Source organism: Drosophila montana, unplaced genomic scaffold (genome assembly GCF_035044405.1).
Source record: "Drosophila montana isolate Dmon_TW-CO22-7 unplaced genomic scaffold, ASM3504440v1 contig_3134_1, whole genome shotgun sequence".
Classification (NCBI taxonomy): Eukaryota; Metazoa; Arthropoda; class Insecta; order Diptera; family Drosophilidae; genus Drosophila; species Drosophila montana.
This window is the reverse complement of record NW_026998014.1, coordinates 1-11,097: the sequence shown is the minus strand read 5'-3', so window position 1 is coordinate 11,097 and position 11,097 is coordinate 1. Positions and strand designations below refer to the sequence as shown.

Sequence of the window (11,097 nt, the reverse complement as noted above, 5' to 3'; positions counted from 1 at the left end):
TTATCAGTATAGCCGCAGACGTTTCTATGCCAACAAAGCGTTGCACGAAGAGTTCTTTGAATTGTGGCCATGTAATGCCAGCAAAGCATATTTGGGACAGCCATTGTGATGCGCTTCCCTCTAGCGCCTTACTCAAAGTTATCATCAGGATGCTTCCTTCGGGCATTTTATCAGCAAAAATGAGATCCACTGTCGTACACCAAGCTGTGGCATCTGCTCCAGCTCCCTCAGGATTAAATTTTGGCAGAGTTACATGTTTTCCCTTTTCATCAGTTGCCGGAGCCCTTGGTGTCTGCATATTTTTAATGATCTCCAAAAGGTTGTTGTTTTGCACTTGTAAAGCTGCCAAGTATGCATCGGTGATATTTGTAGGCAAAGCAGATCCCACTTCTGATGTCGCAGAATCGTTTATTTTTGGTTGCTGGTCTGCCATATTGACTCACAAACTTTTAGAGTGAAGCGAATTCCAACCGGCGCATACAATTGTCTGAACGCAACTACTTCGCTTTCTCTGATCACGCCTCGATCTACTTCTTTTTACACGCTAGCTGGACTACACTCGGCGACAGCGCGACAACGCCGTCGCCTCACTCGTACGGTACCTAGGCGCCAGTCATATTCTACGTTGTAGTCAAATTCTAAGAAATCATTTCACCATATCCCAAACTCATTGCACAGCTTGGTCTGGCAAGCACAGTGGTCAAACTATGTTCATAATGTGACAGACGCGTACAGTGTCCAAAATACGTCCATTATGCGACATATATATATATATATTAAGAAAACATATATATATATATATATATATTATAAATTAATTATATTAATTGGCATAGTAAAGTGAAGGATCGGAAAATAGGGCTTCAAACAAGTGGTCCGTAGAGTCTGAAGAAAAGAAAACAGTGTCCGTCAAATCCGATTTGATGAAAAATTTTGGTGCCTCATTAGAGAATAGGTCTGTTAGTAATTACGACTGTTGGTACCGAGGGCGCATATTTGGCAGGGATTTCTAGCGTCGAAAAGAAACAACTACTTCGATTCGATACGATACGCTGAAATTTTTTTTATATATTTTCATTATTCAACAACCTATATTTTACAAGTTTATGAGACTTACATCCGTGCTCCGCACGCGATTCTATTCTCTTTCACTTCTGCTCACCTGCAAGCACAAAACTAAAATAAGCCTCGACGAAAAGGCAAAAAGGAAAAGTCAATCGCACGCAGCTGCACGCGATTGACTTTTGTATGTACAAACTAATTCTAACGGTGCGCTTCCAGTGTATGAAGCTAGTGCTGCTTACAAAAATATGCGAGACCCAGCAGGACTCAGTGACAGCAGCTATTTTCACTTCGCCCCGTAACATTCCCCACCCTGTAATTTCCGAACGTCCGTGCTGTGTGTTACCAACTTTAATGTCAAGCTCTGCTAGCTTCACGGCGGGGACAGTAATAATTACATCGGGTGTTCGCACCACGGCGCTGCGGACCTGGCCATCCTTTGAACGGTGCACGTCTACGACCACTCCTCTTGTCCAACAATTTCGCTTGGCACCGTCGTCCACTATTATGACGATGTCGTCGACTGATATTAGTTCGAGCGGCGGTTGAAATCACTTAGTACGTCTGGTGAGTGTAGGCAGATACTCGCGCAACCATCTCTTCCAAAATTGGTCAGCCAATTGTCCGGTGACTCGGAAGCCTCGTGCCAAGCTAGCGCCGTCTTGCTCTCGTAAAACTCTCTCACGCAATCCGCTTGAATGACCTATAAGAAAATGATTCGGAGTCAGGGCTTTGGACTCAGATGTCTCCAAGGGAACATAAGTGAGCGGCCTTGAGTTGAGCACGGTTCCTACGCCAGCCAATGCTGCTCGTAGCACCTCCTCTCGTAGCCCAAAGTGCGGCAAAATCTCCGACAGTATTGACTTCATAGAGCGCACCATTCGTTCCCACGATCCTCCCATATGGGGTGATCCTGGCAGAATAAAGGTGAAGTCTAGTTCTGGGTACTGTCGCTCGATCAGCGCCAGCGATATACTTTCAATTTCATCCTTTAATATTCTGCTGTTACCTCTGAAATTTGTGCAATTGTCCGACAGCATGCGGCGGGGGCAGCCGCGTCTGGCGACGAACGTCTTCAGAACGCATAAGTATGAGTCAGTTGAGAGCGAGGTAGCTATATCTAGGTGAACGGCCCGCACCGTGAGGCATGTAAATAGCACGCCCCAGCGCTTCTCGCAACGCCGTCCAACGGCAATGTCGTAGGGTCCAAAGTAGTCCACTACAGTATAAGTGAACTGTGGAGTATACGGCGATAATCGTTCAATTGGCAGGTCGCCCATCTCTGGCGGCTTTGGGCGGGTGGGAAGTATTGGAAACTTCTCTCACCAAAGCTCGTAAGCCACAAACCCAGTACCGCTGACGCAGTTCATTTACGACGATTTCGTTCTGCAGGTGATGATATCTGCGGTGATAAAACTCAACCACCAGGTACGTGAATCGATGTCGTCTTGCCAGAATTATCGGCGTATGTAAGGGGAGCACTTGAACAGCAGGCTTTTGCGATCGGTTAAGCGGCGCGCCGACTTTAAGCAGGTAATCTCACTATAGAACTCCTCTTCTTGGCATATCCGGATAAAAATCACATCCATTTCTTTGCTACGTTTAAGGAGCAGCGTCTGCTGCAGATCCAGTCCTCCGTCCAATCTGATCTTCTTAGGATTTTTTATTCGTAGGAAATCCAGTACGCACAGCTGTAAAGCTCTCAATTTTTCCAGCTTGCTGAAACGCTGCAGGTCCGGCAGGATACATCTCTAGGACGACGTGTGATTGGGTTGTTCTTCAACATGGTACAACATGTTTATTGGCCTATTTCCGTATGTGGCCAGTGCGATTCTGTTAGATAAAAAAATGGTTGACCTAAGACTGCGTCCATGCGAGGTATGGACACGGGCGTCAAGGGTGCTACTCTCGTTTCCGAGGAGGCCATCAAGTTCAGCCTGCAAAAATACAACTGCGGCGTTAGCATTGATACTGGCGTCCACGAATGTATGCATCTGTACAGTCTGGGTACAGCTCACCCACTTCAAACACCGTGAAATGCGGACGGCATTCAACTTTAAAACCAGATCAAGCCCGTGTTGCCAATCGGCTTCGTCTTCGTTGGTGAGGTCGTCATCCCATCCGATGTTGGATCGCCATATATTCTGAAGGATGATCTTGGCGTATATTAAAGAATCCTAGCAGCCCGAGCGGGTCGAAAATAAACATGACTACACTAAGAACGCGCCTTTTAGTTGGGCGCTCCTTAGATGTCTTCGCAAGCAAGTTCGGCTTCACCACAATCGTCAACAGATCTTGTCCAGGTGGCCACCACAGGCCCAATACCTTCCCTTGCGCTTCATCCTGAGCGCTGGTACGCTTGTCCAAATCCTCACAGTCGTCTTCCAGCGCCTGCATAGCTTGCATCGAATTTAAGGTCCAGCGGCCTGAGTCCTCTTTACAGTCTCAGCTAACTGTATCATTTGGGCTGCTGCATCCACCGACTGCAGCCAGTCGTCCACATATGTTTTTTCGCAAATCGCCTTTACGGCAGCCGGCTGCTCCTCTACAAACCGCTCGGCATTGCGATTCTTTACGTAATTTGCTGTGGCTGGCGAACAGGATGCTCCGAACGTCATGACTGGCATGACGCACATTTCGGGGAAACGTGACGAATCTCCATCACGCCAGAGAAACTTCTGTACCGCTTGGTCTTCCCGAATGTCGCCGGATACATCGATAGGGCGCTCTCTGTAGCGCATTAGCACGCCCATCAATGATGATAGTGTATCTGGACCTTTGAACAAACAATCGTTCAGCGACATATCACTAACTTTGGCAGTCGCATCCCATACCAAGCCCGTCTGTTTCTTGTTCGTATAGGAATAAACCACGTTGTCATGTTAGCTACTAACTCGCTATCCTTCAGCCGGCGGATATATCCCTTCTGTTTGTAGTCATGCATCGTGTTAATCATGAACTCTTTTAGTGGTGGGGCTTTGACATCTTTGCCTCTAAGCATTTAAGGCGCTTAACAGACAGATAGTTTGTTGTTGCCTCCATTATCTGCAACGAGCGTTCGTCCTCTTTGGTTATCAGCGAATGTGAGGAAACGCTCACACCTAATGACTCCATTGAAAAATAGTTCTTCAGAGCCTTATCCATCCCACGCGCCGCACTGCACTGGTAAATATGCAGCAGCCGAGGCGTAGTGCTGCCATATACGGCCCATCCTAGTCTGCTTCGCGCAGCTATGACGTCGTCGTTTTCAGCTTCTCGTATCTTCAGGGGTTCAATTATTTTGATATTGTGTAAGCCAATGATAAGCTCAGCCTTTACGTTGTTATACGGCAGGATAGGAAGCGTAGATAAATGTTTCCGAGACTTCAGCAACTGTGGCCCGATACTTTGCTCTGGTAAGTCCAAGTTCGCTACAGTTCGCACGTTTTTTAACGCATACTGTACCGCATTATGTTCTGGAGCTGAAATGCTTACAGCCACAGACATAGACTCAGGCTCGTTTTTGGTTATGTCGCCTGTCCATTTAAGACACAGCTGGTTCACAGGACCATCTAGTTCCAGATCGTCTTGAAGCGCTCTTTCTATTAGCCTACACTCAGCTCCTTCATCCACTAAAGCATATGTGCACGCGCTTCTTGATTTACTATAGAGCGTGATTGGAACATATCGAAACAGTGTCTTACTTGCGGGCCTGCCATGAAACATAACGGCAGACTCCATTGCCTTTAATTCGGTTGTTGCTACCTTGGTCCGTGTGCTCGTCTTTACTATGGTAGGCGTATGTAGCAGCTCATGGTGCTTTGACTCGCAACTATCTACGTAACATTTCTTCTTTGATTTACCCTGTTGTGCACGATGTCGCAAAAAGCAGTAAAAACAGAGCCGATTTTCCTTAACAAGTTCCCACCGCTGATTTGTACCCATGGATCTAAAGTCGTCGCAATCTGATAGACGGTGGTAACCGGCGCACTTCGCACATGAAACCCTCGCCTGTTCCTGTTGATAACGTTGTTGCTGAGTACCCGCAGGGCTGTCTACCGTATTGTGCAGAAAAATTCACTCTTTAGTGGTTTTCGTGGAGCTCTTCTTTTCTTTGTCAGTCCGTGGTGTCTCGTAAAGCGTGACCAACTTTAAACAGCCAGTTATCAAAGGTGACCAACCTGCTACCATCATTTGACATTAGATGCCGACCCAGTCTAATTTCATATTACCGGGCATCTTAGCAACAAGTTCGTTTAGCAGCGCGGGCTCTTAAAGATATTCGAGCATACCCATGGCCGCTATCGATGCGCAATAGTTTTGGGCAGCTAAGGCCAGTCGAATAACAGTGTTCAAGTGGTCCGATTTAATTGCTGGCTCCTTTTGTAACTTTTGCTGCAGCGCAGCATGTACTATTTCAGAGCGGCCATACAATATTCGCAATGTGCCTATAGCATACGGCACTGTAGCTAGGATCATAAGTTTTCCACGCACCGCATCCAGGGCTTGCCTTCTGAAGCACTTCTGAAGCCTGATGAGATTTTCCTCATTGCTGTATCCACATCTCTCTGTGGATTGCTCATAATTACTGATAAAGATCAACCATCCCTCTAGTTTCCCTGTAACATTTGGTAAATTTTTGCTGATGACATGTCGCACACTGATTTGCGCAGATGTCAGCGATCCATTCGACGGCGTTGCATTATTACAATGCACATTGTCGTATTGCTGCCGTGGCACGTACTCAATCAATCTAGTGAGCGCTGCCAGACCTGTGTGGCTCATGTACGCGGCAGTACTGGGCTCCGTAGCCTTGTCAAACACCGTATTTGGTTGATATGGCAAACTAGGGTGTACACTCTTATTAGCCGCAACCTGTTTCTGCTTGCAGATCACGTTTTGGTATCCCTAAGGGTTGAAGAATGCTCCTTCTTTCTCAGTTCCTTGCTACATCGGTGTTAAATTTTCCTTTGGGCCAGTAGCTGCAGACGACGCAGACGGGCAGCCGCTACAAATTTCTATGTTTGCTGCTCCGCTACCCTTTTCTACACTGGAGACTTGTACTTGTACTCCAGCAGGAACAGGCGATCCGTTAGCCTGTCCCGTTGACTATGCCGTTACAAGCGTTGCAGTTCCACCAGGTTGAATACTACTTGTCGTCCTTCTCGCACTTGCATCTTGTTCATCACCGTCGCCACACTAATACTATGAAATCCACTTCTGTTCTCTTTCACTTCTGCTCACCTGCAAGCACAAAACGAAAATGGGCCTCGACGAAAAGGCAAATTGTGCAGCTGCGTGCGATTGACTTTTGTATGTACAAACTAATTCTAACGGTGGGCTTCCAGTGTATGAAGCGAGCGCTGCTTAGAAAAAATTGCGAGACCCAGTAGGTCTTAGTGACAGCAGCTATTTTCGCTTTGCTCCGTAACAACGACTGTTAGTTAGAAAAGCTAATAGAAAGGGTTGGACACTGGGGAGTTAACGCAGATCGCCCCACCCAAATAATAGAAACTTAAGAAAGTCCAGATAAAATGAACGCAGAACAACTGTAGGCAATTGCACAGAGTGCTGTCTCTAGCACCGCAAGCGGCGTACTATAATTAATAACCTGAGACAGAAGTTTAAGCAGCAGATAACCGAGTTTACAGGTCAACTTCGATGCACCCACAGAACGCAGGACAGCTGCAGGCAATAACACGGCGTGCAGTCTCTGGCGCGTTAGCTGCGCAAGCGGCGCACTGCGATCACACCAGTTATAACCTAAGACAGGCATTTAAGCAACAGATAACCGAGTTAACAGGTTAACTTAGAAGCATCCACATAACATAACCGGAGGTGGAGGTTTATGAAGACGTTCAGATCATCAACAGTCACCGCCACCTATAAAATCTTCAAGCCCATTAATGACAGCTCACTCCATTACCGGACAATGATCATTATAAAAAGCAAGATCAGAGGCACGTAGACGCGGTACTTGCTTCCTATAATACAGCGTTGAATTTCGACGCTTTTCTGGGAAGGTTAGATTTCACATACTGCGTTAAACGGCCTATTCACGTCATCGAGCAAAAGCTCGGTACGCTGAGACAAGGGAACCTAATCCTTCTTCAATATTACAACGAAGTCGCGAAAAAACGTACCTTATTGACAAACAAAGTCAATATGTCATATGATTCAATTATGGCAAAGGGTAAGTTTGCTAAATTCAGAGGTGATGATCTTCGAGTCTTCATCTCAGGTGTTAAGAAAAAACCTCACTCGATTTACCGATTTACTCGCCTTGCCCCAAAAAGTAGAATCAAATCACGCAAGGTATGCGTTCGCGGCTAACTACTCCCGAAATTAAGAAGAAGAGTCCCAAAAGACAGAAGATAGACCACAGGAAAAGCAAGGTAAACCACAGGACGAAGAGGGCGGCACCCAAAGTAAGCAAATGAAGAGTCCGTTTTTTCAACGCAGAGGAGACGTAGAGCGGCCGAACAGGCAGACACAAAACATCAATCCATAAACGCAGAGCCCATGGACTTCGGCCGTTCATCATCAAAAAACCGACAACCAACGGCATTCAATAAATCACGGTAATCTGGCAAAATTTCGAAAAAACCTAGTAGTTCATGGTAGAGACGGTAAACCATGTATTACAAACCTCGACAAGTGAAGCATACGAATAAACTGCCACAGCAGCAGCGTCAGATATCGATAGCGAGCCCGAAAACGATAGTCCTCATTTTTTAGGAGTAAGTCCCTGCTATCGTTTATGCAAAAATAAGTAGCAGGGTAACGATGAAGTTTGCTGATCGACACGGGGTCGTCAAAAAATTACGTCGTGCCGTAATTCCGTAATTCGCATTCACCGTGCATTCCATACACGGCTCTAATGGTATTACAGAAAAGTGTTTGTTACCCATGTTTGGGGAAACAACACAATTTTTCATGTTAAATGGTCTAGCGACATTCGACGGAATAATCGGTCTCGATCTGTTTACACAGGTCGGAGGAAACCTATGCCTAAAAACCAACCGGATTAAATTTGGGACTGGATCTGAGTTAATCCAATACCACAGTTGTGCGAACGTTGACTTTACCAAGATTGACGAGTCGGAAGCTTCGCCTACTGTAAGGGCTAGTTTCGAAAAGGTGTTAAGACGAGAAAGAAGTGCTATCTTCGGCACACCGAAGATTTAATACCCTTGCAGAACCAACCTTTTCAAAATGCTCATAGTGCTTTACCCGTATCTAAGAAGCACAGGGAAAATAGTTAATGCCGAGTATGCCGAGCTTAGTCAAGATATCTTGAAAAACAAAAAAAATTCCATACAACAGCATAATTTTCAACAGTGTTTGTGGTGGAGGCGTCGGATAAGTAAAAATAGTCGTCTTCAAATCAAACAATGGTTTTTTGCTATTGATTGTAGTAGGTTTATTTCACTTGTGGCTGCATATAACGAACTTTACATTAGAAGTTGAGTGTGTGTGTTTTGTGCCGAAGATTAAATACCCTTGCAGACATTAGTTTATAGCAGATATACGACATATCTATATAGTTTATACACCGATTGTACGATATTATATATTGGTCTCATATTATTTTTTTTACCTAAGATCATTGTAAACTTTTCAAGTCCGTTTTCGATCCATAGTTTCTTTGAAAGCTATGTCGTATTTAGTCTGATAAATTATTGCTAGCAGTTCAGCGGCTTCTTCAATTGTTTAATTCTTGAAACTTTCTAAGATATTTTAAAAAAACTAAATTTTGTGATTACTTTATGAACGACTCTTCCTATGAGAGCTACATGAAATAATGGTCAGATATGAAGTTATTGTACGTATGCTAGGAGCATAGTTCGGGGAGAGTTTTTGCCGGGTTTCGTTTTTCATCCCAAACTAAACTTTTCGACGATCGTTAGCATTATAACATATATCTTTGATACTGATAATAGTTTACCCGAATGCTTAGCTTTGTACTAGATGAATTTAGTTAGAATACTTAACTAAAAACCTTTCAAGAATTTAATTTTCGACCAGTAGTTACAATATAACTATATGATACTGATTCCATGCCTGCGGCAAAAGGCGAATATATGCCAAGTTTTACTACAGATACCCCTTCAAATTAACCTGCTGCAAGGGCATCTCAAAAAAGGCAGACTTATGCACTAATTATATAGTTTGGGCAAAGACAATATAAATAGTTAATAATATATTGTCTTTGGCATAGGGTATTCCGTTTGCAACGATGAACTATGAAAGTTAACAGTTGAATTAATTGTACAATAGAATCTATATCAACTAGATGACACCGGGAACAGCTTGGTGTTGCGAATACCCTTTGTTGCTTACATTGTAGACTCTTAACAAACGTGGTAGAGACTGTCGAGAGCGTGCTTATCGGGGATTGGGTTTAGGAAGCCATAAGATTAGCGCTATCGTTGGTCATATTTACATTTTGCAGACTAGAGACGTGTTTGCCAATTAGATTAATTGGCTTTTGACAGGCACACAAATATTATTGATATTGTTTGGGGGTTTACTTTGATTTACGGTCGACTGCGCTGCAGATCGGGCGAATCAAAGTACTTATTGGAGTTCTCCTGGAATCGATCGCTGCGCGCGAGCTCATTGCGAAAATACGATATGGTCTGCAGCAGACCCGTCTCGAGCGGCACCTTTGGCTCCCAGTTGAGCAGCTTCCTGGCCCGCGTTATGTCCGGCTTGCGACGCTGCGGATCATCCTCCATGGCCTTGATCTGCTTGACCTCGCTCTGCCCGCCCACCAGATGCTTGATGATGTTCGCAAACTCGCCAATTGTCTGCTCCACGGGATTGCCCAGATTCACCGGCTGCGTGTAATTGGACGCCAGCAACGCTATCATTCCATCCACCAGATCCGATACATATTGAAACGAGCGCGTCTGCTTGCCATTGCCATAAACGGTGATCGTCTCGTTCCGCAGCGCCTGCAGTATAAAGTTGGACACGACACGGGCATCGTTCATGTGCATCCGCGGCCCGTACGTGTTGAAGATGCGCGCCACACGCACTTGCACCTTTTCCTGCTTGGCATAGGCATAGCTGAGCGTCTCGGAGACGCGTTTGCCCTCATCGTAGCAGGCGGACCAATGGGATTCACGTGGCCCCAGTAGGTCTCTGGCTGCGGATGCACCTGGGGATCGCCGTACACCTCCGATGTGCTGGCAATCAGCACCTTGGCCATGACGCGCTTGGCCAGGCCCAGGACATTGATGGTGCCCATTGTGTTGGTCTTTATCGTCTTGACCGGATTGTACATGTAGTGCGGCGGGGAGGCGGGCGAAGCCAGATGATAAATCTCATCGATCTCAATGAACAGCGGATTCACAATGTCGTGATGGATCAGCTCGAAGTTCTCGTGGCCCAGCCAGTGTTCCACGTTGCGTTTGCGACCCGTAAAGAAATTATCGACCACAATGATCTCGTGTCCCTGGATCATCAGATAGTCCACCAGATGGGAGCCGACAAATCCGGCACCGCCCGTTATCAAGATACGCTTGCGATTCTTGTAGTTCAGATACTTGACTTTCGGATATTTGCGCGGCGTGCTCGCCTGAAGGGAGCGCACCTGCTCCTCCAAATGGGCCAGCTGCTTCTTGGTCTGCAGCATCTCCTCACGCTGTTGATGCAACAGCGCATTTTGCGCCTCGTAGGCGATCTGCAAATTCCTTTGGACAGCATCCTCGGTGGGTGGCCACTGGCGTTGTTCCTCAACCGCGTTCAGCATGGGGCTGCCGCCCGGCTCGCTGACCGACGCCTCCAACACAGTTTTGTACAAATAGATAAGTGCCAGGGCGATTATTGAGGTGGCCAAAACAATTTTAAGGCGTTTCTTTGTCAAACTCATTGTGACGACAACTGTGGCTGGCGATGTTCGAATTGAGACGCTGTTTGTTCTTATCAGCAAGTGTGCGTCCCACATCCACATTGCATGTTTATTTTTTTTTTCCTTACTTTTGTTTACCCACACAGCAAGCGAAGTTATTTTTGTTCACCCCGAGTTACGCTCAGCTGTTTTCTATT

At 45.9% G+C, this 11,097-nt stretch overlaps 1 protein-coding gene across 1 annotated transcript; it reads right to left on the bottom strand.

Annotated features, from left to right (window-relative positions):
- Positions 1 to 9,229: 9,229 nt before the first annotated feature.
- LOC135431167 (UDP-glucuronic acid decarboxylase 1-like) lies at positions 9,230 to 11,083 on the bottom strand. The gene is given in 2 exon segments (XM_064686131.1): positions 9,230 to 10,156; positions 10,159 to 11,083. Coding segments are annotated over 2 exon segments (1,419 nt in total). The 5' UTR covers positions 11,003 to 11,083; the 3' UTR covers positions 9,230 to 9,581.
- Positions 11,084 to 11,097: the final 14 nt, after the last annotated feature.